This window comes from Trichomonas vaginalis, chromosome IV (assembly GCF_026262505.1).
Source record: "Trichomonas vaginalis G3 chromosome IV, whole genome shotgun sequence".
In the NCBI taxonomy this organism is placed as follows: domain Eukaryota; phylum Parabasalia; order Trichomonadida; family Trichomonadidae; genus Trichomonas; species Trichomonas vaginalis.
The window spans coordinates 36,245,667-36,271,423 of record NC_067206.1 but is presented as its reverse complement, the minus strand read 5'-3'; the positions used below and the strand labels follow the sequence as shown (position 1 = coordinate 36,271,423).

The window sequence follows — 25,757 nt, the reverse complement described above, 5'->3', positions numbered from 1 at the left end:
TGACATAATCAAACTTTAATTGGCAAAGTTCCTCTTGCAATTATATTTTTTAACGGAAAATTGAAAGAAAAGAGACATTTGATCTTTGGTATATAGCTCAAAAATGTCTATATTTTAAATCAGATACATAAAATAAAAAGTTAATTTATCAATAGCTGAATATAAAAACATTTTTATTGAATATAATATAAATAACAACATAGGTTTGAAGAGTTTTTGGCTGCATCATTGTGGAATGCATCATGTCAAAGAATTTTCAATATTATTAAAACATGTTAAAGAAAAAGCAAATTAATGATCACTCATTCGCTTTCCTTGGATTAATTCCGTATGATAAAGTATCGTAGAGTTTCCAAATTGCAATTGAGCAGAAAATTATTGAAATTATTGAGTTTGAAAAAATAGAGGTTCTGGTGGATTGGTTGATGTAAATACTGATTAGTAAAAATAGTGATCCTAGGGCATAAGCAGGTTCAAATCTGTAAATTCCAAATGCAGCCAGTAAAAGGGCAAAAATAGAGAGGAAATCAAGTCCATCTTTGGATTTTGGTCGGTCTCCCTTTAATGGTTGGATGTCTCTTTGGCTTCTTTCGGGCACAATTATTTCAATCTTTTTACCCATTTTTGTAATGATCGTATTTTTTTTATTACTCTCAATTTTTTGACATAACATGAATTAATATAATTCACTATTCTTTTAGAGGTATATTTGACTACCCCGTATACAAGTCAAATGGTCCCAAATTTAGAATGCATGAGAAATAAGATATTTGGAGTGTTATTGAACCACCAAGTTTCGACGACAGGGGAAGTTTGGTCATTTAAACATCCTGGCATTTTTATGTCGAATTTAAATCTTGATTTTCAAGCATCAGCCCAAAATATTCAGGAGTATATTGATAATGAGACACTGTTCGACCTTTTTGAAGCTGATGCATTGCAAGAAATCCTTGATTTAAGTTCATTAAACGTTACCGAATTTCAAAATGTGGTTAAACTCGGTTGTGACAAATATAAATCACGTGAGCTCTATCCAATCATTAAAGGAGTTAATATTTCAGATCAACCAGTCCCTAAAAATGCAATTTTGCTTCTTCAGATTATTCGTAAAAAGCTTCACATCAAAGCATTAGATCTGGCAATCACATGTCTTGAAAACAGTCAAACATTGTCTAATCAAATCAATCAAATCAAACTCCAACTTAATTCAAACCCTGAAAGTGCGATGAAAGCATTTGGATTCACTGATTTCGAAAGTGTTTACAAGCATTTCGAAACTCTTTGTGATAAAGATGATATAACAGCAATCCGTCTTTGTTGCATTGCTGGTTTAAGCGAAGTCAGAGACCCAGAATATGGTAGAACTATTCTTATTTATTCTGCATATAAGGGCAATGGTAAACTTGTTCGATATCTTGTTGAAGGAGGCTGCAATTTGAATGCAGTCAACAACAATGGGAACAATGCTGTTATTATTGCTGCTGGTTTCAGTGATGTGGAAACTGTAAAATTTTTAATTGAAAGTGGATTAGACAAAAATTCACGCGGTGAGAAATTTGGATATTATCCAATAACTAATGCTTGCTGGGGAGGTAATGTTGATATCATTAAATATCTTCTTTCTATTGGATGTGATATAAACTCAGTTAATTATGATCAAGACTCATGTTTGCTGATGGCGGCAAGTAATGGTAAACTTGATGCAGTAAAATTATTAATTTCTCTTGGTGCTGATAAGAATATGAAGGACAAATATGATAGAAATGCAATTGTTCTTGCTTCTGCTAATGGTCATGCAGAAGTTATTAAATACCTTCATTCTATTGGATTTGATGTAAACTCAGTTAGTTCTGATCAATACTCATGTTTGCTGATGGCGGCAAGTAATGGTCATTTAGATGCAGTAAAATTATTAATTTCTCTTGGTGCTGATAAGAACATGAAGAGTAAATATGGAGATGATGCAATTGCTCTTGCTTCTGCTAATGGTCATACAGAAGTTATTAAATATCTTCATTCTATTGGATCTGATGTGAACTAAATTGATAATAAACAAATTTCATGTTTGCCTTTTACATTAAAATTACTTATTTCTATTTGTTCAAAAAAAATTATACTTGCAAAAATGGTTTTGACGCTCTAATGTGGGCTTGAGAAATATAACTAAAGATTATTTATATACAAAGTTTATTTCGCATTTCATTCGTCAAAGTCATCACTTTCATGATTTTCCTCTTGTCGTTGGTCTGATTCAAAATCAGAATCATCATTCTTTTCAAATGAGTTGTTTTGTTCATTTTCTGCATTATTTTTGCTTTCTTCTTTTTGTTCTGAATCAATTTTTGTATCATTTCTTTCTGATTCAAAATCATTTTCTTTTTCTTCTTTATGATCTGAATCAAAGCTTTCATTATGTTCTGAGTCAGATTTATCATCATGATCTTCTTTTTCATCATTATCTGATGAATCAAACTCACTGTCTGTTTTTGTATCTTTATTATGTTCATCTGGTTCGGCGTGGACCGCTTCTGTTTCAAAAATATTAACATTACCTTCGTCAATTGGTTCAGCTGGTTTCAATGCTTTATTTTGAGGATTCTTCGATGGACTTTCTTTAGGAGCAGCTGGTTGATGGTGATTATTAGTGTGCTGTACTTTTCTGTTTATCATCTCATTAACTTTGCTCATTGTATCGAGCTGATGCTTAAGTTTTTCAATTTCTAGTTTCATTTCTTTTTCTGGAGTTGGATATTTCTTTTCAATAGTTTTTAATTCATTAGCTAAACTGTTGTTTTTCTTTTTCTCGGCTCTATATTCATTTTTCAATGCAATGAATTGTTTTTTAAGTTCATCCATTTCATTCATCCGCTGCTTGAACTCATCTGACTCCAATCTAATCTCAATTTCATCGTGTTTTCTTTTAATTTCTTCCACATCATGTTTTAGTAAAGAAATTTGACGTCTTTGGAAAACTATGTCTGTTTTGATTGATATTTCTTTCTCTGGAGCAAACATAACTGTAAGCTCGTTGTATCTTTTTTCTAATCCTTCAATAACTTCACTTAATTTTGCAATCTTAGCTTCAGCTGCGTATCGACGCTTAGATGTTTCTGAAACTTCTTGATTTGAAAATCTTTGTTGAAATGCAATTGCATCATCAATCTTTTTAGCTTTCTCTTGAATAGATACATTAAGAGATTTCTTTTTCTCTTTAATTTGTTCTTCTAAATACTGTAGTTGGTTGACAAGATCCGTCTTTTCTGCTAAAAGAACTTCTCTACTAGTGTATTCGTTATCAATTTTCTTTGGTCTCCGTGGGCCAACTGAAATTTTCGCGAGAAAATCTGACTGCGGATTGTTTGAGCTATCTGTATTAAAATTGTCTGCTGTTTGAATTCTATCAAGTGAAAGATTAGGTATTTTGTTGGTGTTACTCATTTTTAACGAGATTTTACAGTTTACCTTGAATTTTTTGTTAGACCCCTAAATTAATGTAAGAACATTTCTTATCCCTTTTGGGATTAGTATTTAATCAAAAAACTTTATATGATCAGATTTAACTAATATAATCTAACAAAAAAGTACAAATATGCTATATGTATTTCCAATCTGTCTATTGAGGGAAATTTGCAAGACAGGAACCCACTACATAAACAGTTTAGCTACTAGTATATCATAATTAAGCTACATTAGAAATATACTTAAATTTACCAAAAATCTACTGCTCTCTAATGTATAGTCTGGAAATAATAATCTTTATTGTTAAAAAGAAGTGACACTCTCTTTTGTAATTCATTCCAAGGAGAAAAAAAGACAATTTTATGCTGCATCAGCATGTATTTTCACATGTTGGAATAAAACATAAATGGGGACCCTATTCAATTTCTATCATCTCCATATGGTGGCTTCTGAAGCCAATTCCAACATATGAAAATCCATGCGGATGCAGCTTTAAGCATGTAGTTAAATTTAAGAATTTTGATGAAGTTCTTAGATATAAAAAGTGGAAACCACTATTCCTGATGATTTTTTTCTAGATAAAAAAGAATAGAATTTCAGTGATTATTCATAAAAACAAATCAAAACATACATTTATTCAACAAATAATAAAGATTTTTCATAAACAAAACTATCATGTATCAAGAACATCCTTCTTACCTTGCTTGGATGCAATTTTCATCATCTCAGAAACTCTCGTAACATATTCTAAGCATTTTGTAGGGTTAATTCGTTCATCACATGTACCTAGAATGTAATACATTTTACTGTGTTTAACCATGATACCAAATTCTCGCTTCCTAGCAATTAACGTATGTGAGTCTGCATAAACAACAAGATAATCTCTCTGGCCAAGGTGAAGTTTTGATTTCATTGCTTCTTGCGGATTTTCCATAAGTTTTGCGATTGTTTTTCCATTTTCAGGAGTAAACACCCAATTTTCTGTGGATGACCATATATCTCCTTCAGAAGAAAAGACAACTCCATTAACACAATAAGGATAAAGCAGCTGAATGTAATCCTTGAATGTTATTGTAAAGTTGATCTTCTGCATTTATTAATATGACACGTAAAATTCTTTGCCGTGTAAACAAAATTTGAAACCTTGTGAAAAAAAAACGACAAAAAAATCTGCTTATGAGCCAATATCGAAAGCAGCTTGAAGAATTCATTGCTGCTTCCCCACAGCTCATTACTCAGCTATCTGAGTTCGAATTCGGTGATACTATCGGTAAAGGTGGCTTTGGCGAAGTTAAAAGAGCAGTTGAAAAGAAAACAGGACGTGAATGTGCAGTTAAAACTATATTCACAGAACGACTAGAAGGAAATAAGTTACGTAGATATCTTGGAGAAGTCAAAACTATGTCACAATGCCACAATATGTTTTTGGTCCCTTTCGTTGGATTTACAGCAGAGCCTCCATATGCCATTATTACAGAGTATATGTCGAATGGATCTCTTGACCGTTTCGTCAGGAATCGTTCAGGCATGTCATTATCTGGAACTCAATTAACAGCCATTGCCATTGGAATAGCCAATGGTATGATACATCTTCACAAAATAGGAATCATACACAGAGACTTGAAGGCTGCTAATATCATGCTTGACTCAAGATTGTTCCCAAGAATCGGAGATTTTGGCATCGCAAGGTTCGGCGAAACCGACGGAGGGATGACAGCAAAAATAGGAACTCCAAACTACATGGCACCTGAACTCATCACTTCACACGATTATAACGAGAAAGTCGATGTTTATTCTTACGGAATGATTTTATATGAAATGACACAAAACGTAAGACCATTCAAAAACATGAAAATGGAAGAAATATTCGATTTAGTACTCAAGAAAGACAGAAGACCTACGTTTTACCTTGATTTACCCGATTCTTTGAAAGCATTAATAGAAGCTTGTTGGGCTACAAATCCAAACGATCGACCATCATTCGAAGAAATCTACAATGCATTTGTGAGAGGCGAAGTTGCGTTTGAACATACAAGAAGAAATGATATCGAAAAATTCATACAGACAATCAGCATTGAACAAAACCAAACAGATTCGAAATCATCAGAGAAATCAAAGAAGAGTTCATCTACGAAAACAAATCAAAATCCAGTCCAAGGAGATTCTTTTCAGAATTTCGAAGCAGAAACAGACTGGCATCCAGGAGATGGCAATAATAACGATGAGGAAGAGGAATATTACTATTACGAAGAAGAGGAAGAAGATGAATATTCTTCAGAAGAAAATGTCCCAGATAACTCATCTCCAGCTCAAATTTTATTAGATCCAAAGCATCCTATGTTTGTTAAAACCGTTGAAAGCGAAGCAAGTCAAACAAATTCGACAAATTTCTTCAAATTCTACAGACCAACCAGCCAATACTTAAAACGTAAAGTTCCACCAGCATCTCTCAAAGCTGTCATCAGAGCTTACCTTTCTTTAATGAAACGCGATAAAACACTTATTCCTTTGTTTAATCAAGCCCAATTCTTCGTAGTCGTACCAACAAACAATCCAGATATCATGCAAGATATCGTCGATTGTTTCCAATGCTTATTTTTGGATTATCCAAGATTCATTGGTCAGGCACATTTGGCTTCAATAACAGAATTACTGATAAAGAACCCTGACAAAATGCTTATATTGCATTCGTACTACGTAAAGAACCTCTTATCGCTTCCAAATCCATGGCCACTTCTCGATAATTTACTTACAGTTCAGAAAATCATGCTGAACAAGCCTTGTGGGTATCTATACTTAGCTTTATTCTCTTATCTGATTACGACTTACGAGCTATATGCTAAAGAAAGAGCTGTTCATGTCCGAATAATTTTCTTATCTTTCATTAACTCAAAAGTTGTGGAGAATGTTAAAGCAGCATATGATGGTATGTCAAAACTATACACAGATTATGCTGGAATCGACTTTACAAAGCTGAATCAACATTTAAATAACGAAAAGATTTGGAAATCGGCTTTAAGTCTTCTTCTAAGGATCGAAAATGTTCCAGCAACCAAAGAAATGATCACTAGTTTGATCAATTTAACAGATAAATCTCCAAAATCATGGATTGTTATTCTAAACATCGCTTCTACACCACCAGGTGAAGAGATATTAGTTTCTGATACAATCTGGATGGAGAAAGCCTCAAAACATCCCTTAGATGTAATGAGATTATTCCTTATCTTGTTTAAGAACAAGAACAACCGGCAAAATCTTGCATCATCACCAAGATTTGCCTCAATGATGAAGAATTTGATCACAAAGAAAGATAAAAGTGCACATACTGCCATTGCCACGGTAATTAGAAGACTCCAAACATCGCAAGAGTTCATTGACGAATTAGAAAAGTCAGGATTTCTCAAATCATACATAGAAAGTGCCGAAAAGTCGAAGAACCACAAATTAATCCGAAATGTCCTCAACATGTTCGATTATCTGGCCAGATCTGGGTACTCAGAAGACTATTTACTGCTTATTCTGATGCTCATCCAACAATTACAGCAAAAAGAAAACGTAACTGCTGCATTGACAGTTATTGTTACACTTTCATTCCATAAACAATGCGCTCAGAAGTTTGCAGAGCAAGATTTGAAGCAGTACTTCCAGGAACTTTCAAATTTCGAAGAATATCGATCTCTAGCAAATTCTTTCCTTGCTAACATTAATAAGATCGATTCATAATATGTATACATTTGTATATGTATTTGTTATATTATTATTTATTGTTTGAAATATAAAATTAGTTATTGATATTCTCTTTTTATTTTTGAATTGAAAATAATCGTTAAAATTTACAAAACATTAGGGAAAACCGCAACCACTTTTTTAATCACGATTTAAATATATAAATCGCGATTTTTTAGAAAAATCGCGACTTTTTTAAAATCGCGTTTTTTAATGAATTGCGATTTTATTGTGGTCGCGATTTTTCTAAAAAATCGCGATTTATATGGAAAATCGCGTTATTGGTTCAATCTAAAGATCATTATTTAAAAAGTGAACTAAAAAATATAAATATAAGAATAAAATAAAAATTGTAATAAGAATGTTATAAAAAGTTTTTTAGATTTGAGTTGCCGATAGGCTTGAGCAAATGTATTTTTATTGCTAAAGGTTTTTTTGTTAGATTTATGTAATATTTTTTTAGTTAAAGGTAAATTAAAAAAAAAAAAAAAAAAAAAAAAAAAAAAAAAAAAAAAGGTAGTGGGGCTTCCAGGCACTTCGTGCCTTCTAGCCCTGAGGATGAATGAGTATAAATGAAGTCTCAACAAAGTCTTTACGAAGAAGTCTCAACAAAGTCTTTACGAAGAAGTCTTGACAAAACATTTACAAAGAAGTCTTTACAAAGTCTTTACAAAGTCTTTACAAAGTCTTTACGAAGAACTTTACAAAACATAGACAAGAAAGTCTTTACGAAGAAGTCTTGACAAAGTCTTTACAAAACATAGACAAGAAAGTTCATGAGAAATTAGATGAAGAAGTCTCAACAAAACATAGACAATGAGCGTAAATGACCCAAAAATATATTTTAGGGTAGAAGGGTATATCTACCCTCTTTTCTACCCTCTTTTCTACCCTCTTGAATTTTCATGAACTTTCTTTACAAAGTCTTTACGAAGAAGTCTTGACAAAGTCTTTACAAAACATAGACAAGAAAGTTCATGAGAAATTAGATGAAGAAGTCTCAACAAAACATAGACAATGAGCGTAAATGACCCAAAAATATATTTTAGGGTAGAAGGGTATATCTACCCTCTTTTCTACCCTCTTTTCTACCCTCTTGAATTTTCATGAACTTTCTTTACAAAGTCTTTACGAAGAAGTCTCAACAAAGTCTTTACGAAGAAGTCTCAACAAAGTCTTTACGAAGAAGTCTCAACAAAGTCTTTACGAAGAAGTCTTGACAAAGTCTTTACGAAGAAATTCATGAAAATTCAAGAGGGTAGAAAAGAGGGTAGAAAACGGGGTAGATATACCCTTCTACCCTAAAATATATTTTTGGGTCATTTACACTCATTTACGAAGAAATCTCAACAAAGTCTTTACGAAGAAGTCACAATAAAACATCTGTCAAAAACCGCTTTTTAACTTCACTTAAAATGCCACGTAAGCTACGTAAGAATATACGTAAGAGGAAGAGAGCATTGAAACATCCAATAGTAAAACTGACACCACAACAACAGTTGCAACAACAAATGCTGAATGACCCCACTATGTTGCAACAAATGTCAAGCAATCCTATGCTTTTAAACCGAGTTGTTGGTGCACAGAGTGGAGGTTTAAGAGCGGCACTTTTAGCGAAAATGGCAGGCTATGGTGGAGCTGCAGACGGAACAGCTTATAACCCTCAAAGTCAAATGAATTTGAGTTCACTCAAAAATCAAATAGCAGATGTCAAAAAGTCAAACATAGACATACAGAAACAAATAGGTGAAAACGAAAAAGAAACTAGAATATGACAGACACACAAAGAAACTCAATGAGTTAAACGTAGAGAAAAAGAAGAAAGAAGAACAACTGAAAGAACTAAGTACAGAGGAATATGCGAAAAAAGTGTCAGAAAAAGCAGCAGAAGTAGCAAAAATGGAACAAGATGTCATAAATTTGAAAAACCATACTACTCGATATAAAGTACTGAAAGATGAAGAAATAAAACAAAAAGCCCTGAAGACATATATGGATAGCGATGAGTATAAAAAAGAAGTTGAAGCAAATGTAAAGGCAGAAAAACTTTTACAGTTGCAAAACCAAACCGTACAGTATGAAAACTTAGCACAAGAAAGTAAAAATAACGACGCAGCCATGCAAAAGGCAATGAAAAGCGCAGAATATATAAAAGCTAATAATGACTGGTTAGATGCCCAAGCCAACGCTAAAGCAGCCCAACTTATAGGGTCAATAAGGACAAAAATACAAGCGGATGAAGACAGTTCAAATGAAGCTTTAATGAATGCTGACTTTAAGAACGCCTTCGAAGCTCTTCATAGTAAGGTGAAACTAGTGAACGACTTCTCATCTGGAAAGAAACTGAAGTCTGAAGGTTTCGACAAAGAGTTAAAAGAAGTAGCACAAAATATGACGAAAATAACAGATGCAGCAACGAGACAGGCAGTTCAAAGTGCCTATGACGCCGTTAGAGCAACTGTTGTGAAAAGTCAAGAAAAAGAGTTACAACAGACCAAAACAGACCTAGTAAATGCTTTCTTAAGAACGAAAAGTCAGGTAGGACATTATGCTGCAGATGGAACATATGTGCCAGCTGGTGGAACTTATATACCACCAAACCCTCCAAGAGAAGCACCTGCACCAGGACTACCTAGAACATTTACATCGTCACATGGACATAGACACAGGCATGCACCAAAACCAACACAACAACCAACAGTTCAAAACCCTGCACAACAACCAACAGTTCAAAATCCAGCACAACAACAACAACCAGCACAGCAACCACCTCCACAACCAGCACAACAACCACAAACAGAGCAAGGACATAAAAGAAGTAGAGAACAAGGAAACCAAGAATTCTTAAAAATGCTTAAAGAAGAGTGTGGTTTCGCAGATACTGTTGACTTTAGTGACAGATATAAAGAAGCTATTAGAAAGTTCAAGGATGGAAATACTGACCCGAACCTATTTAGCTTTATGACTCAGCACCAAATGGGATATAATTTCAAACCTGGAAAATACAAGCTCGCTAAGGGATATGATTTAATAGCATATCATCCAAATGACATGAACGAATTTACTCCGAGATATTTGATGTCAGAGCTAAATGACAATACAACTTTCGTCATGAAACGCGTAAAAAATAGAGACGGAACGAAAGAACAAAAGCTTATGAATGCGGATGACGTAGATAGGGAAATTGTTGAAAACGGTCTCGGAATATATGAAATGCCAGCAGATGAGGTACAAGAAACTCCACAGGAAGAACTAGTTCAGATACAACCAGACATGGAAGAAATAGTTCAGCAACAACAGCTAGAAGAGCCTGAAGGAAACGAACAAGTCACTCCTTTGGAAACTAACTTCACAGAACTAGATGAAGATTTGGAACAGCCGAAAAATCTTGACCCTCAACAAGAGTATGCGGAGAATATGGAATATTTCCAAGAGTCTAAGAAAGATTCGGCTGACATAGTAGAAGAATATCGAAAAATGTTTGCCGACATACAAAAGACTCCAACACCAGATGAAAATATTCAGCATAGAATGGAAGAACTGAAAAAAAATGTACACAAATACAACAACCCTTTTTACTTACGAGCATTTAACGTTCAATCTTCGGATGAACTCGGTGAAGATAAAAGGTTAAATTTCAAGAAAACATATAGAAATGAAACATTGTTTAAAGTTCATTCAGAACCTAGCCAATATGGAAACAAACCTACTTTTGTTTCTGCAGACGATGGAACTACAATGAGATGGGGTCATAAAGCTAATTCGGATAGGTGGTTCATAAACTTACAACCTCAATTCCAAGAAGTTGTAGACGCAATGGAAGCGAATGGTGAACGAGATATAGCTGGTATTTTCAGCGCGGCTTTAATGCCATTGAAAGATATGAAAGATGCAGATATTTTGGACCAGTATGAAATGAACATGGCTGATGGAAATATAACACCTGACGTTCTAGAACATTTATCTCAAAGAACTACACAGAACCATAGAGATGGTATATTTGGTGAAGAGTTTAGAAAGAAAGTTAGGGAGAGAGAAGGAAGAGAACCTATTGTACATGACCTTGCAAACGAAAGTTTACAAAATGTCATAAAAACTTACTTTGCAGACAATGAACCGAGAAGGGATGAATATTTAAGAAAACTCAAATGGACAGTACCAAATGAAATGTTAGTATTGAAAAACATGTTCCTTGACAAAATAAAACCAACTACAGAAATAAATGACGAAAGACTGAAAGATTGGGTAAAAGCTTTCCCATTCACAAAAGATATTGTTGGTAACATGGAAAGAAAACCAGAATGGCTACAAAAACATATATTTGGAAACGAGCTTATTCCATATGGACAGGCACTGTTTGAAGAGCTTGAACCTGAAACTCAGGAAAGAGTCATGCAAACAATACGCGAAGACTCAAATACAGACTATGACAAACTCTTTCTAGGATATAGGTTACCTGAGATGGGCGACCAGAGCCAAAAGGCAAAAAGGACATGGGAAATTTGCAACATACTAGATGAACATAATGCAAAGATGCAACAACTTCAAGCAGAGGGCAATGAAGGAAAAAGAAGAGTTAAAAACTCAGTCAGGAAGAAAGTAAAGCTTGGTCGGAGTGGGTTCTATTATGACATATAAATCCAACTATTCTATATTTTTACTCATATGAAATGTACGCCGCTCAGAATATAACGCCAACAGTTTTGGATGCCATGAACGGAAATGTTTCCGAATGGTATAACGAATGCGACAATGCCATTAGAAGGTCAGAAATAGTTCCTGGAACTTACGAATATACAACTGCTGTTTCTTATGGAAACGTAGGTGAGTTTGGAGAAGGTTCTTCAACAACAGTAGATATTGCTTGCGACAGGTTTCATATAATTTCTATTGACAACTCTTTCTTATACGTGGAACAAGACATTGAAATAAAACCTTCTGCCAAGTTGTCTGACAAGAAAGGTTGCAATGGAATTTTCTATGTCGGATACCAATATGCTCCAGAAGTTTTCATGGGATATAAGATATATTCTAACTCTGACTTAGTTCAAACCAGTAACATGGGCAAACTATGAATGGTTCGCTTTGAGAAACTCAGTACAACCACAAGCTAGAGAACAAACAGACCAGTATGCAACTATTGAGAAAATAAGAAGACTTGACCCTAACGTTCCAGGAGTTTATGTTAACCTTTCTGGACAAACTGCAGCAGCAGTAACCAAAGTAAAACTGAAACTTAGAGTTCCTTTGTCATCTTTCCTCATCTTCAGGTTTTTAAGATACTTGCCAAACTGGGCAGGAAAAATTTCTATCGAACTTACTCCAAGCAAAAATAACTTAGTCATTGCACCAACACAAGACCCATTCACTCTTACAGAAGTAGTGGGAACAAATAAAATGTCATTCGCCGACTTTTGCAAAAACAAAGTTGACTTAGACTTTGGTTTCTCAAACCTCAACACTGAAGTAAACTATTATTTCAATGCTGCTGGAGATGCTTGGGACCCAGTTAAGTTCACATGCGAAAAATTTGAATGCAAGAGAATAGAAAGCAGACTTGCAGTCTATATGTTGGACCCAGATATTTCAAATGCTTTAGCTGCCAAATATATTGCAGTTCCACTTATGTTCCCTATACACCAAATATCTGTCAAAGACTTTGCAGGTGAAGTTGGAAACCAAAGTGCTGACCCAGGTGCAAGAACAGATATTGCTTTAACAACTGCAATGAAACATGCAGATACTATGTTTGTACTGTTCAGACGAACTATAAATGACTATTCTTGCTTCTACAACCCTGGTATTAAATACCATATAAACATAGATGGCAAATACTATCCAAGAGAAGAATATTCTACAGTTGAGGATATGAGGTCATACAACTTGACATTAGATGCTATGAACTTTAACAACAACTTCACAACAACTATTAACCCTGAAATGCAAAGTTCTATTATGCCATATGTGAAAGTATGGACTCATACAGGAGGTCAAAAAACTCAATATACAAATGGAGACCGTTCAAACTTTTGGCTTGGCATTCCATTTGCTGACTCAGAAGACTTTATGGGTGGTATTTCAACTGTTGGTACAGTTCAAATACAATATACTGGTGACAGAGACGGTCCAGATGAATTGAAAGCAAAGAAGTTTACAAAACCAATAGCACTTTTCACGGAAGATGCTCTTTTGAAGATTCGTTCGATGAAACCTGCTGGGGCTCCTCAGATTGGCATAACGACAGCTTCCATCGAGCAGATTTTGGCAGCAGGTCAGTAAGTTGTTCTTGAACTGACTTCTCTCCGTCAAATATTGACAGTACGCCAGTTTTGACATAGTATTGTATTATAAACTTACCTTTAGAAATATCGGTCAGTTTTGTTGTTATATTTTTGTCTGCTTCAAGAACTTTCACCATTTCAGTTATACCAACTTTCTTTGCTTTATGAAAATATTTTGGTTCAGCAAAGACTGCTATTCTATAACATTTTCCATTGTTTGTATAAAGAACTATTCTGTCAATGTATTTGTATTGTTTGTGTGTGTAAACTTTGTTCTGCTTCAATTCGAAGAGATACTCAAATACGTCCATCTTTTTATTCTAAGTAAAATGTCATTTCCGAAAAATAGAAGCGTGAGTGTTTCAAAAGGTTTAATGGCGGTGGCAGACGTAAAGTTAAATTCACCAACTCAAACAAACAGTCAAAGTGTTGTTGTCAATGTCAAAGAAAGAGATGTTGAAGTGGGGAAACCATACGAAGACGAAGATGGTATAACAATAGTTCCTGTAAAAGAACAACCAACATACCCTGAAGTTAGCAGAGACTTAAGTTCTGTTGCAGATATTCGAAACGACTACCAACAACTTAAAGACAAACTTAAAACTCAGGAGAAGATTTGTCAAGCTTTGGGTATAATGTTAAACTTGGTCGAACACAACCCTGTAAAAGTGAACTCATATGTCATCGCACCTCATGAAGTTTTGAAAGAACTATTGAAACTTTTGACAGAGGCAGACGATATAAACATCAAAGAAATAGAACCCGACATTGCTTGCTGTGGTGTTTCATATAATGTCATTGACAAGATATACGTTATGAAAGGAGGTGAAACGTTGAACTTAAAATATAGTTTCCCAGACGTCATAAAAATATTTGACGACCACAACATTTCATTAAAATTTAGTTGCTAAGTAAATGGCAGAAGACATAGTGGTTTATACTATTACGACTAAAAACCCTGAGTCATATAATTCTATAACAACAAACTTACAAAGTCCTCAAGGACGATATTGTAAACTAACCTTAAACACAATGACGACTAAAGCCTGTTTTGCTCTTTTGACACCAGAAGACTTTGTTGTTGTGAATGGTAAAAAATACTTCTTTGAAGATACTTACTCAGATATACCACCAACAGGTTTTGTTGACTTATTTAATACTTTAAGGACGGATGTAACATGTGCTGCAACTAGAGCAGGTTTCATTATGTTTGGATGTCCGACTGAGTTTAGTATAAACGATATGAGCTATAATACAAAACTTATATCTGGTTTTTACTACCAACAGTTTCCTATAACAGGAAAAGGTGTCATACAAGGTTTGTCTGTTCCATTGACTTTAAGTACACCTATTTTATATATTGTTTCAAACTTAGGTTCAAAGTGCTATTCGAATGTCGACAGAAACTACTATGACCAAAAGATACTCATGCGTATAAACAACACTTTCTCTGCTGGTTTGCCTATTGTTCATTCGAATGCAGAGTTTTCAGCTTTAGTAAACTCAAACACTTTAGCAAACATAAACTTAACCTTAGTTGACGCAAACTTTGTTCCTGTAAAACTTTTATGTCCTATGTATTTGTCAATGACGGCAGAAAGTTTCGAATTGGAAGATGCAACTGGTGAAAGTATTGTACTACAAGAACAACTTCAACAACAAATAGCTCAAGAACAACAAATGCAACAAATGCAACAAATGGAACAAATGCAACAACAAAGTCAAGAATAAAAAAAATATTTTTTTTTATTTTTATAAAAATGTACAGAATAGACGTTTCAGATTTTTATGACTTCCAAGCGTTCAGAAATATGTGTCCATTTAGAGACTATAACAAAGCAGTCGAGAATTTGAAACGTTTAGTCATTTATGTTGACTCTGCCCCAGAATGTTATGTCATGAAAGAATGGGATGTTGTCTTTAACAAACCAAGAGCAACAATAGTTTCAGAACAAGAATGTAGACAGAAACTTAAGAAAATAAAAGTCGTACAAGTTGGTATGAAGATGTTAGATGCTTGGGATATCTTATTGTCAAAGTTAGAAGATTTTTCAGTTCGTGGTATAAAGTTCTATACACCATCTCCAAACTTCTATTCTATCTTCACTGGATATAAATACGAACAAGTAGAATGGAAAGAAAATGTTATAGAAGCTTGGTTAGACATGTCAAAGAAATTATATGCAATGGAAACGAAAGAGTCTATGAGTATATCTTATGTTGGTTTGCAAACATCTTACAACATCCAAGTGCTAAAAATGAAACTGCTCTCATCATAATTGGAAAAAAGGAACAGGTAAGAACACTTTCTTTACAGATATCTTATGCAAACTGTTAGAGGGCTATTCGAACCCGAATATGACAAACTTAGAAAACATCTGCGGTAAATTTAACTCTTCAATAGAGAATATGAAACTTATAGTATGTAACGAACTTCAAAGTATAGATACAACAAAGGTTTTAAACTCAGATGCTTTGAAGAGTCTTATAACAGACAAAGTTGGAGTTGTTGAAAGAAAGTATAGAGACCAAAGAGTTTGTGAAAATGTTGCAAACTTCGTCATGGTTTCAAACAATGTTGTTCCGATGAAGTTAGAAAGTTCTGACAGAAGATATGTAGTTGTCAGAACGTCAGATTCTCATATGCAAGATACAGAATATTTTGACGACTTAGCAGAAACTTTGACACCTAACTTTTACAACCACTTGTTCTCATATTTCATGACATTAGATATTTCAAAGTTCAATCCAAGACAAATTCCACATACCGAAGAAAGACAAACATTGTTAGAAGCAAACAAGAGTGTATATGAACTGTTCATAGATGAGACTAACTTTGAGTGTTTAGATGAAAGGTCATTGTACGATTCATATAAACAATATTGTCAAGAGTATGGTTATATGGCAGCTTCTAAACGTACATTCTTGGCAAATGTCAAAATCTTTTAGACATACAGAACGGCGTATATACAAAGAAAAATTTTTATGAGTAAATTTAAAAAAAATATTTTTTTATCCGATAGAAAAGATGACGAAATATATTTCAGTCAACAAGTACATGACAGAAGTCAAAGAAGAACTAGACCCATTCGCTTATTTGAATGTTTACTTCTACCATTTTGAAAAGTCTACATTTGACAAAGTTTGGAACATCGAACCAGTTAAGTTTGCTATTGTGACTAAAAATGGTGGCGAATTTGAAGACTTAGACATAGAAGGTTTGTTAGCAGTCAAAGAAAATTTTGACAGAAGGTTTTCAAACCTTAAAGAAGGCAAAGCATACAAACTTGTTATACCTTATGAACCAAAGAAAGCAGACGACTATGAATATTATGAGTCTAAGATAGTTGAAGTTCAAGGTAAATTGGGTAAAAAGATTTTAGAGTCTAAACCAGTGTTTGCTCCTAAAGAGGAAGAGAACATTGACATTGACCAGAAATGTTCTAAAAATAAAATTTTATTTTACATGTCAAATTTCTTTTTCTCTGGCTCTGGCTCTGGCTCTTTCTTCTCTTCTTCTACTTTCTTTTCTTTCTTTCTCTTTCTCTTCTTCTTCTCTGGTGGAGTTATGTCAAATTTGGCGCAACCATATTTATGTAAAAGTCTTTGTCCTTTAATAGCTCTTCTATTCTGTTTTCTATTTCATCTTCAAGAAACAGCGCATGTGTCTTCTTTGCATTCTAAGAACTTTTGTTGGACTTCATCTTTCCAATCGGCGTCATCTCTGTCAACAAGTCTGTCATTGACAAACTTAAAGACTTCTCTGCTTAATGTTTTATGGTTCTTGTCATATTCCCAGAAACAGAACTTTAGAACAAATTCACCTTTCTTGTTGACACTATGTAAGATTTTATGGTCGACAGATGTTTTGCTGTCGAAAAGTTTGTCTCGAATATAGATAGCGAAATCGCTAGACATTTTCTAAAAGATAAAATTTTTAATTTTTCTAAAAATATGTTAGAAAAAAAGTTTGCTGACATTGACAAGAAATTTGAGAATGTTTTAAACAAGAACAAGAGGAAGTTAGAAAATGCTCAGATAAAGCCTATACATGACAAGTTCTTATTTGCTCAGAATGGTATAACAGGTCTAATTGCACCACCTGGGTCGGGTAAGACTTTCACTTATCTTAAAATGGCTGCACAACAACAAGAATAGATGAGAAGAACCATTCTATGAGTTAGTTGTCATTTGTAGTACTTCTGGTCAATTTGACCAAACCGTCAATTCGTTCAAAGATATTATAAAGAAGTCTAAGTTAGTATGTATAAAAGACTCTGAGTTGTTAGATTGGATAAAGAAGTACCAAAGAAGAGTTTTGAAGTACAATGCTATAAATGAGTATGTCAATTCGAAGTTTAAAGACCCAAATGAGGAAATGCAGAGAATATTAGAGAAGAAACACTTCAGAAACAAACAGAAAGAGATAGAATACATTTCGAAGAAATTGCAATCTTACGATTGGAAGACTTACCCTCATAGATGTCTTCTTATCTTAGATGACTTTGCTTCTCATCCTTTGTTAAAGAACAGAGAACAAGAATGTGTCGAATTCTCAAGAAGCTCAGACACTTTAACATTTCAGTTGTCATTTGTGTACAGACAGCCAAGAGTTTAAGTAAGGATGTAAAGAGAATACTTACTGATATCATACTTTTCCCTGGATTGTCCGAAGACGATTTCATGGAACTTATGAAAGAGTCCATGGCAGGTAAGTTTGACAGACATGAACTATGGGAGAAGTACAAAGTCATACAAGACCCTCATACTTCTTTCAGAATTCATATCTACGCAAACAAAGTTCAAATTGTAAAAAGTCAAGCTTGAAAAATAAAGAGTTTTGGCGACCAGGGTTTTTTCACTACTCGCTGTTCTTCATGAAATTTCATACGGAATTCAATAAAAATAATGTTTATGTTAGAATGTTAGATCTAACATGTTTTCTAACATGTTTTCTAACATGGTCTAAAACATACAAAATTCATGAAATTTCATACGGAATTCAATAAAAATAATGTTTATGTTAGAATGTTAGATCTAACATGTTTTCTAACATGTTTTCTAACATAACTATTTACAAGCGTTTTACATGGTATATGTTGCGATGGTTCATGACTCTAAACAATTTCGTAGCTTCTATTTCTTCTGTCAGTACATCGAATGTTTTAACGATACCGAAAGTTTCTTTATACTTCTTCTTGACGTCAGATAGAAGGAAATCGTCAGCAGTTGGATAGTTTTTGTTCAGAAATGCTAACATGTTCATTTTATCTTCTGCTGGCTTTTCTGCTTCTTTCTTTAAGTCTGCATAGTCGTTTCATTCTTTCTATCTCTTTGACTGAGTAGTTATATTTCCTCATTGCTGCTTTACATTTAGAACATTGCGGGTTCATTTTTGCGTTATATTCTGAAACCTTACCTGCTAAAACAACTAAGGCGTCAATTGCTCTCTTCATCTCGAACATAGCGGGTCTTATTTGTTCGTTCCATACCTTACCTCTTCTATCTTTATCTCTTATTTCCAAACACATTTTGCAACTAATGAAACAAAGTTGTCGTAGGTCTTAAATTCTTCGGATTTGTAAAGGTCAGAGATGTTCTTATATACCATGTCGCAATCTTTGTCCATAACCTTATGGTTGCAATGAAATCCTAGAAACTCATAGTTTACCTTTCGTATGAACTTCTTTATTTCTACTGAGTCAGTAACTTTAACTTCAATTTCGTCGAATTCAGGAATAGTGAGTTTTTGTTGTTGGATTTCAGGCAATTTGGGTAAATGGTCAATAATGTCCTGCATTTCATAAAGATACTGTTCATTTGTTTCATCTTTCGCACTACAGTCTAAATTACTTGTTAAAAGTTCTTGCTTTATCTTCTGGATTTTTGTTTCGAAAGTATATGAAGAAGGAATGAAGTTTTCATCTCTACCAACATAGATGTTGGATTCATAACTAACGAGTTTGGTGCTGTAGTTGTTTGAACTGTTGTTGTGCCGATTGTTGAAATCATATTTTTTATACAAAATAAAAAAATATTTTTTTAAAAAAACCAACTTTATTTTTTATTTCGGGAAAACTCATGAAAATTCAAGAGTTTTAGACCATGTTAGAAAACGTGTTAGAAAACATGTTAGATCTAACATTCTAACATAAACATTATTTTTGCTGAAAAAGTGTTATTTTTTCATGTCCGAAGACTCGAAGGTGCAACACTTCCAAAATACCGACGAACTCAGAAGAGCAGCATGGCAGTATCTTCTTGACAACTTCTTTGAGTTCTCCAGGCACACCTTGGAAAATGCTGAAGAACTCCGACACAGAGAATTTGGAGAAATTGCACTCCAATACTACCTTGACAAACAAAGGGTAAACAAAGGGTAAAATAAGACTAAAAACTTAACGTTTAAAAAGTGACATTTTTATGAGCTCCGAGTCACCGAGAAAACTTGGTCAGATGTTAGCAGCTTACTTCCCTGAGGAGGATGGAAGCGTTACATACGTAAGGTTCAAAAACAACGAACCTGGAATTGCGTACCAAATTCGCAATTACATGACCATGGAAGAGTACGAAAGGTTTCTACAAGAGAAACCAGCTCTAAACAACTCAGAAAAGAAAGAATAAAAAGTTTAACTCGTAATTGTTTATTTTTTTACTTGTATGGGCAAGCTGCAAGAATGAAGTCGACTATCTCGGTCTTTGTCTTGACCAGTTGGACTGCTCTTGCGAGTACGTCTGTTTTACGGTCTCCAGCTGGTGTCTGACCTTCGTAATTGCGCATGTTCTTGAGAGCTCCAGTTGTAAATGGTTGTAGGATGAAGAGTCTCTCAGACTGCTTGAGGTAGTCTTCACGGTCACGAACCGAATCTGTGGTACGAGTCGAATCGGTCGATTTGAGGGAAGAGAGTGAGAGCCTGTCTTCTTCCATAGGGGCTGTGGCATACTCTTTGCGTAAACGGTTCAGACCTTCTTCGAACTCTTGGTCTCTCTTGGACTGAGATTGGAATTTGAATTGGGGTGGAGGGTTTGACATGAACATCCAAGGGTTAGGGAAGTAAGGCATGGGTTGAGGAGGGTAGTTTGGAAAGCCTTGTGGTGGGTAGTTTGGAAAGCCTTGTGGTGGGTAGTAACCTTGAGGTGGAAATTGGTAGTAATTCGGAGGTCCTTGTTGGAACTGAGGTTGCTGTGGGGAGCCTTGTGGAGGTGGAACCTGTTGTGGTGCTGGAGCATGCTGTTCTTCTGGCTGTGGAACGGGTTCAGTAGGTGGGACGTCGGACATTCGTTTGTGTCTTAACCGTCTTTGTTCTGAAACAATATAATATTGTCTTGAAAAAGTACAATATTGTCTTGAAAAAGTACAATATTGTCTTGAAAAAGTACAACATTGTCTTGAAAAAGTACAACATTGTCTTGAAAAAGTACAACATTGTTCTGAAAAAGTACAACATTGTTCTGAAAAAGTACAACATTGTTCTGAAAAAGTTCAAGACTTGTTCTGAAAAAGTACAGCCGTACTCAAATTTGAGAGACATTGTACTGAATTTATACAACATTGTTCTGAAAAAGTACAACATTGTCTTGAAAAAGTACAACATTGTCTTGAAAAAGTACAACATTGTCTTGAAAAAGTACAACATTGTCTTGAAAAAGTACAATATTGTACTGACTCAGTATGGAGCTTGACCCCTTAGACGAAGCAATTTATCTAATTGAGGTAAATGAAACCGTGAAGGAATATCTCAGCAAGTGCAAACCAAGCAAGTCCATTGGCTTCTGGTTGTCCAAGAATAGTGTCTTAAAGTTGGAAATTGAAACAGGTGTTGCAATTCAAGTTCCAGAAGGCACTGCATTCGATGATATTAAGGATGTGAAGAAAGAAGCCCTCTTGAAGTTCTTCATGAAACGTCCTTGGATACTACTTCCATATCGTGAGAGCCCAATTCCACGAATTACACAAATTCTCAGAGCACTACTTCACTACTCTGGACAGCCGTTCTTCATAACCTCAGAAGGCGACATCCAACCAATTCAGTAAACATCTCATTTTAACTTCACTTTTTTTATGTTTTTACTCACACTCGTACTCAACAGGTTTGTGTACAACTATTTCAACTGTGAACCTTGTATTGACCGGTCTTCCTGCAAATGCAAGTTCGGTCAATACACAATTTATGGTGGCAAGAAAGACAGTGGGGAATGTTATTCTGACATCTGTTGTTGCGCTCGAGAGAGAATTGAAATTCCAGACCCAACTCCAACAAGAACTCTCAAGTTGCCGAAGACTCATGTGAAGAAGAAGCCTTCTGGTAAGTTTCTTATAGCCATATACATGGCACGCTTTGAGTAAAAACATTTTTTTCATTTTTTGAATGAAGCAAGTTAAATTCGTCCCACACCAAACTCAATGGACCGATGAAGAGTTTCAAGCTATGGTTGAAGGTGTTGAGAACGACATAGACGGCGAACTTGAAGGAGCTCAAACCACAATTGCAACCAAAATTGCAGAAGTCAAGGAACAAATAGCTCCACTTAAAGCTACCAAAGCTACTCTTGACCTCATGGATACTTACCGTTTAGAAGTAAAGAGTGGAATAAGACAATTAAAATTAAAACTTCTAAACTACGAAGCTATACTCCAAAAGATAGCAGAAATGAGAAGACTTTACCAGAGCTACTTACATGTAAGGGACTTACCTTCAAGCAGTCCGACCAAAGATGAATTTTCTGACATTGTCCCAATTTTGTCCGAAAGTCAGCTCAGATGTTTTGAACTGCTCCCAACATATCCAGAATATGAACGTTTGCCTGAACTCTTCCGCAATCTCAAAAAACGTTTTTTGGTTCTCATGTTCGAAACTTTTATCGGAAGAGACAACAAACGTTCAGAAGAAGAACAAGATATTATTTTAAACTTGTTGTATGACTTAACCGTCATAACAAGCTTTTTGAAGTAAAACCGTCATTCTCAAACCACTTCATTTTTTCGATGTCCGAACAAGCACCGAAGCCGAACACAATGGAAGATGTCCTTTCAATGTTGCCAGACAAGCGCCCAGTTCAAATTCAAATTTTGAATTTGAAAGCTCATCTGACAAACACCGTTAAGACTCTCCAAAGTAGTCTTATGGAAGAGATGAAGGGACTTAAAGGTGAGTTCCTCATGAACCAAGCTTCCAATGAGAAAGTCCTGAACGATTTGACGGAAACCTTGCGCATTTACGCGAGAGAGAACCGAGACCTTGCCAGACTCATCTACCGTTTCTTCGAAGAGATAGACGCCATCTGGAAGGTACTCGGAAAGGACAGAACCTCCAACACCGTACTTCGTGAACACAGAATTGCCGAAGGAATTGTCGAGGAAGAAGAGAAACACGAAGAAGAGGAAGAGGAAGAAGAGGAAGAAGAGAAACACGAAGAAGAGGAAGTTTGGGCAACCCTTGTTGCCGATGACACTTACGAAATTTCCCAACCCTACCCATACCAAATCCGCAACAAGGAGACCGGCAAGGTTCTTACCCCAGTTCTCAACAACTTGGGACACTTGAACCTTACCCTTCGGAATTACGGTTCAATCTCCATGGGCAAGCTTGTCGCAATTCAATGGGTTCCAAATCCAAACAAGAGGACGAAGGTCAGACACATTGACGGTGACAAGCTCAACAACCGTAAGGAGAACCTCGAGTGGTTCTAAGAGTAAAAAAATTTTATTTTAGGGGGAAACCCCGAGTAAATTTAAGTTTTTAGTTGCGTAAGCGGCTTAAATTAAGGATAATTTGGACAAGTAGTTCCTGACCTCTGAATTGGACTCTTTCGTCATCCCAGTTGCGTAGGAGGTCGTCCCAGAGGAGTTGGTAGAATTGCCATTCCAAGGACGATTTGTCCTCCCAGGCATTGAGGATGTACTGCTCGTAGAGTCTCATGACCTCTGCCTTGCACCAGACACCCTCTCCCTTGGAACGTAAGGCTTCTTCGAAGTGCTCGAATGCGATTGGCTGCGGGACCATCCGAAATGACACTTTTTGTCCGTTTGGTCAATGTTCGTGTCTCGTGCCATAGTCGACGAAAATACAGACAAACAGGTTATATATGAGTTTGAGACCAAGAATGGTGTAACTCGACCTGTCCGATTCAAATTCGAATAAAAATTTTTTATTTCATGCAATGTTTTATTTCTGTGCCGTCTTCAAGTATGCCCCAGTACTTACGCTTGGAGAGGACATGAACTTCGGTGAAAATTTTGTCCAATTTGAATTGACCCATCTTTTCACCGACCATTCCCATTTCAATGAGTTTGTTATAGCCTTCTTCGTTCGTCATGAGCGCATCGATGTTCTCATAGTAAACCTTCACTTTGGATTTAACTTCGGAGAAGAATTTGTTGTAGTTGTCAAGGACTGCCTTTGCGAACTGAGGGTAAGACCAATGTTCGACAATAGGTTTTACTGTGGTTACTAAGCCACCTTGACCTTGAGTAAATTCGTATTTCAAAACAAAAGGGGAGAACCTTTCAACAAAGTTGTCGACCTTCTCATAGTGTTTACTCTTCATCTTTTGAGGTTTCTTAATGGAATATCCCCATGTCGAATTCATAAGCAATTTGAGTGTCATTGCAAGTTTGGGGTTTGAAGCTTTCCTAATATCATACAGTTGTTGTATGACTTTTCCAACTGTATAGTTCCTTCCTGGGAACTCACCGTCTTCGTTTGGAATTCCAGTCGGGATATATTGGACGAACCTCATGTACGCAGCGTTAAGGTCGACATAGTATATCTTTTCATCTGAGTCGAACTTGTCGCAACCAATGGGTCCAGTTCGTGGAAATTCAAGTGAGTCTCTTATCTTCTGAGAAACTTCGCCTGCTATCTCATAAACATCGTCGAAGCAACCTGTTTCATATAAAACCTTCTGACCTAACTCAGATGCTCTCCAATACAATTTGACGTCAATTGGATGTCTCAATGGAAGTTTGTTTATAGCATCTTGAAGTTCTTGCAACCTCATTGGAAGTTCTTCTGGTTCAGGTTGGTATCCGAACAATCCAACTCCTTTTGGAACTGTGTACTTCTTTTGTGCTAGAACTTTGTCTGGAACAACTTTTGGTCTTGCTAACAATGAAAAGTTTGTTTCGTCTTTTGGTACAAAAGTTTCTGTCAGCTTGTCATCTGGAATTGGTTCCAACAAACCTTTCTCGAAAAGAATGTTTACAGCTCTGACAATGTTGCACTTGCCTTTTCCGAACAATGGGTTTGTAAGACTTTCGTTCAACATGAAGTGGTTGTGGACAATTACAATCTTCAACCATGGTAAGTCTTTGTCAACAACATAGTCGTCATGTGAAGAACCTTTAGCTGTAGGTATGTTGACTCGGATATTGACATTTGCCAACGGTGCAACTTTTGCCAATTGACCTCTGAGAATGTACCTTGTCTTCACACATGACTCAAGATACTTCATCTTCTCATCTGTAACAAGACCAGAGTTCCTGAGACATGTAAGAATACAAGGTTCATTGACAATTGTTTCAATTGAATTGTAAATTCCATACCTTGTCAAGTCAATGTCAGACTTATTTATGAACGGGAAGTATCCAGCATGTTGTCTGACTGCTTGAGGGTTAGGTTGGTACCATTCAAATTTTACACTTGCAATTCCTTCAATTGCATTCAAAATGTCTGAGTCGGAGTCAACCATTTGTTCTCTCTTTGTAGTCTTGAAAGCGTCAAGAAGCATTGCAGCTGTTGTGACATTGCCATGTGCAGTATATATGACCGTCCAAATCTGTTACGGTTAGTCTGAGATTGTATCCTTTCTTATTTCCGTCTTGTATGGCAGCAAGTACTCCCATGAAGCCTTCTTTGTTCTTTCCTTCGTCAAAGTTTACTGTAAAGGTTCGACCAGATGTAATTTGACTTCTAACTTCACGGTACTTTTCATATGCATATCTTGTTCTTTCCATGGGAGCATGTTTGTCTTCACCTTTTCCTTTTTTCCTTCTCAAAGGATGCAATTGTTCGTCGTGTTTCCAGTAGAATCTGGCAAAGCCGTCGTGTCCTTCAACTTGAGGTTCAGAAACATCGAAAGGCATGTCCATAAGACGTTCTTCTTCTAACCTCTCTAGTCTGTTTGGATAATTGGCGCGCGCTGTTTCCAAGTCCATTTCATAGCGAAGACCAGACAGTTTGTCATAGACTTTTATGGGTCTTCCCTTCCTATATTTAAAATTCTTCGAAACTTTCCAACCATATCTTTCTAACTCTGCTTTTATTCTAGCAGACTTTCTATCCATTCTAT

The 25,757-nt window shown here is 35.5% G+C and overlaps 13 protein-coding genes and 4 pseudogenes across 17 annotated transcripts, besides 2 other annotated features; 12 read left to right on the top strand and 5 right to left on the bottom strand.

Annotated features, from left to right (window-relative positions):
* Window positions 1–838: 838 nt before the first annotated feature.
* Window positions 839–2,169, top strand: TVAGG3_0231380 (protein ubiquitination; the record flags this gene model as incomplete). The annotated part of the gene is made up of 1 exon (XM_001316010.1): window positions 842–2,041. The coding sequence occupies one exon, from the start codon at window positions 842–844 to the stop codon at window positions 2,039–2,041; it is 1,200 nt and encodes a 399-aa protein (XP_001316045.1).
* Window positions 2,170–2,192: 23 nt separating this feature from the next.
* TVAGG3_0231370 (uncharacterized protein) lies at window positions 2,193–3,490 on the bottom strand (the record flags this gene model as incomplete). The annotated part of the gene is made up of 1 exon (XM_001316011.1): window positions 2,200–3,438. The coding sequence occupies one exon, from the start codon at window positions 3,436–3,438 to the stop codon at window positions 2,200–2,202; it is 1,239 nt and encodes a 412-aa protein (XP_001316046.1).
* A 544-nt stretch (window positions 3,491–4,034) lies between these two features.
* TVAGG3_0231360 (profilin family) lies at window positions 4,035–4,571 on the bottom strand (the record flags this gene model as incomplete). Its single annotated transcript, XM_001316012.1, has 1 exon — window positions 4,133–4,552. The coding sequence occupies one exon, from the start codon at window positions 4,550–4,552 to the stop codon at window positions 4,133–4,135; it is 420 nt and encodes a 139-aa protein (XP_001316047.1).
* Window positions 4,572–4,626: 55 nt separating this feature from the next.
* Window positions 4,627–7,296, top strand: TVAGG3_0231350 (protein kinase protein; the record flags this gene model as incomplete). The annotated part of the gene is made up of 1 exon (XM_001316013.1): window positions 4,636–7,182. One exon carries the CDS (start codon window positions 4,636–4,638, stop codon window positions 7,180–7,182), a length of 2,547 nt encoding a protein of 848 aa, XP_001316048.1.
* A 374-nt stretch (window positions 7,297–7,670) lies between these two features.
* Window positions 7,671–7,758: a terminal%2Cinverted (terminal inverted repeat of Maverick-3 transposon ID:TVAGG3_0231150).
* Window positions 7,671–25,757: part of a mobile genetic element that runs on past the window's edge.
* TVAGG3_0231340 lies at window positions 8,742–9,723 on the top strand (annotated as a pseudogene). Its single transcript has one exon. A coding segment is annotated over exon 1 (982 nt).
* Window positions 10,399–11,399, top strand: TVAGG3_0231330 (protein of unknown function, DUF4106 family; the record flags this gene model as incomplete). Its single annotated transcript, XM_051227351.1, has 1 exon — window positions 10,399–11,399. A coding segment is annotated over one exon (1,001 nt), but the record flags the coding sequence as incomplete, so codon positions are not given.
* Window positions 13,358–13,777, bottom strand: TVAGG3_0231320 (uncharacterized protein; the record flags this gene model as incomplete). Its single annotated transcript, XM_051227350.1, has 1 exon — window positions 13,358–13,777. The coding sequence occupies one exon, from the start codon at window positions 13,775–13,777 to the stop codon at window positions 13,358–13,360; it is 420 nt and encodes a 139-aa protein (XP_051112336.1).
* On the top strand, window positions 13,841–14,268 carry TVAGG3_0231310 (protein of unknown function, DUF4106 family; the record flags this gene model as incomplete). The annotated part of the gene is made up of 1 exon (XM_051227349.1): window positions 13,841–14,268. A coding segment is annotated over one exon (428 nt), but the record flags the coding sequence as incomplete, so codon positions are not given.
* On the top strand, window positions 14,382–15,066 carry TVAGG3_0231300 (uncharacterized protein; the record flags this gene model as incomplete). The annotated part of the gene is made up of 1 exon (XM_051227348.1): window positions 14,382–15,066. A coding segment is annotated over one exon (685 nt), but the record flags the coding sequence as incomplete, so codon positions are not given.
* On the top strand, window positions 15,876–16,459 carry TVAGG3_0231290 (annotated as a pseudogene). Its single transcript has one exon. A coding segment is annotated over exon 1 (584 nt).
* On the top strand, window positions 16,495–16,913 carry TVAGG3_0231280 (protein of unknown function, DUF4108 family; the record flags this gene model as incomplete). Its single annotated transcript, XM_051227347.1, has 1 exon — window positions 16,495–16,913. A coding segment is annotated over one exon (419 nt), but the record flags the coding sequence as incomplete, so codon positions are not given.
* On the top strand, window positions 17,421–18,293 carry TVAGG3_0231270 (annotated as a pseudogene). Its single transcript has one exon. A coding segment is annotated over exon 1 (873 nt).
* TVAGG3_0231260 lies at window positions 18,615–19,478 on the bottom strand (annotated as a pseudogene). Its single transcript has one exon. A coding segment is annotated over exon 1 (864 nt).
* TVAGG3_0231250 (uncharacterized protein) lies at window positions 19,890–20,090 on the top strand (the record flags this gene model as incomplete). Its single annotated transcript, XM_051227346.1, has 1 exon — window positions 19,890–20,090. One exon carries the CDS (start codon window positions 19,890–19,892, stop codon window positions 20,088–20,090), a length of 201 nt encoding a protein of 66 aa, XP_051112332.1.
* TVAGG3_0231240 (uncharacterized protein) lies at window positions 20,119–20,745 on the bottom strand (the record flags this gene model as incomplete). The annotated part of the gene is made up of 1 exon (XM_051227345.1): window positions 20,119–20,745. One exon carries the CDS (start codon window positions 20,743–20,745, stop codon window positions 20,119–20,121), a length of 627 nt encoding a protein of 208 aa, XP_051112331.1.
* TVAGG3_0231230 (uncharacterized protein) lies at window positions 21,529–21,813 on the top strand (the record flags this gene model as incomplete). Its single annotated transcript, XM_051227344.1, has 1 exon — window positions 21,529–21,813. One exon carries the CDS (start codon window positions 21,529–21,531, stop codon window positions 21,811–21,813), a length of 285 nt encoding a protein of 94 aa, XP_051112330.1.
* Window positions 22,591–23,157, top strand: TVAGG3_0231220 (MazG nucleotide pyrophosphohydrolase domain-containing protein; the record flags this gene model as incomplete). Its single annotated transcript, XM_051227343.1, has 1 exon — window positions 22,591–23,157. The coding sequence occupies one exon, from the start codon at window positions 22,591–22,593 to the stop codon at window positions 23,155–23,157; it is 567 nt and encodes a 188-aa protein (XP_051112329.1).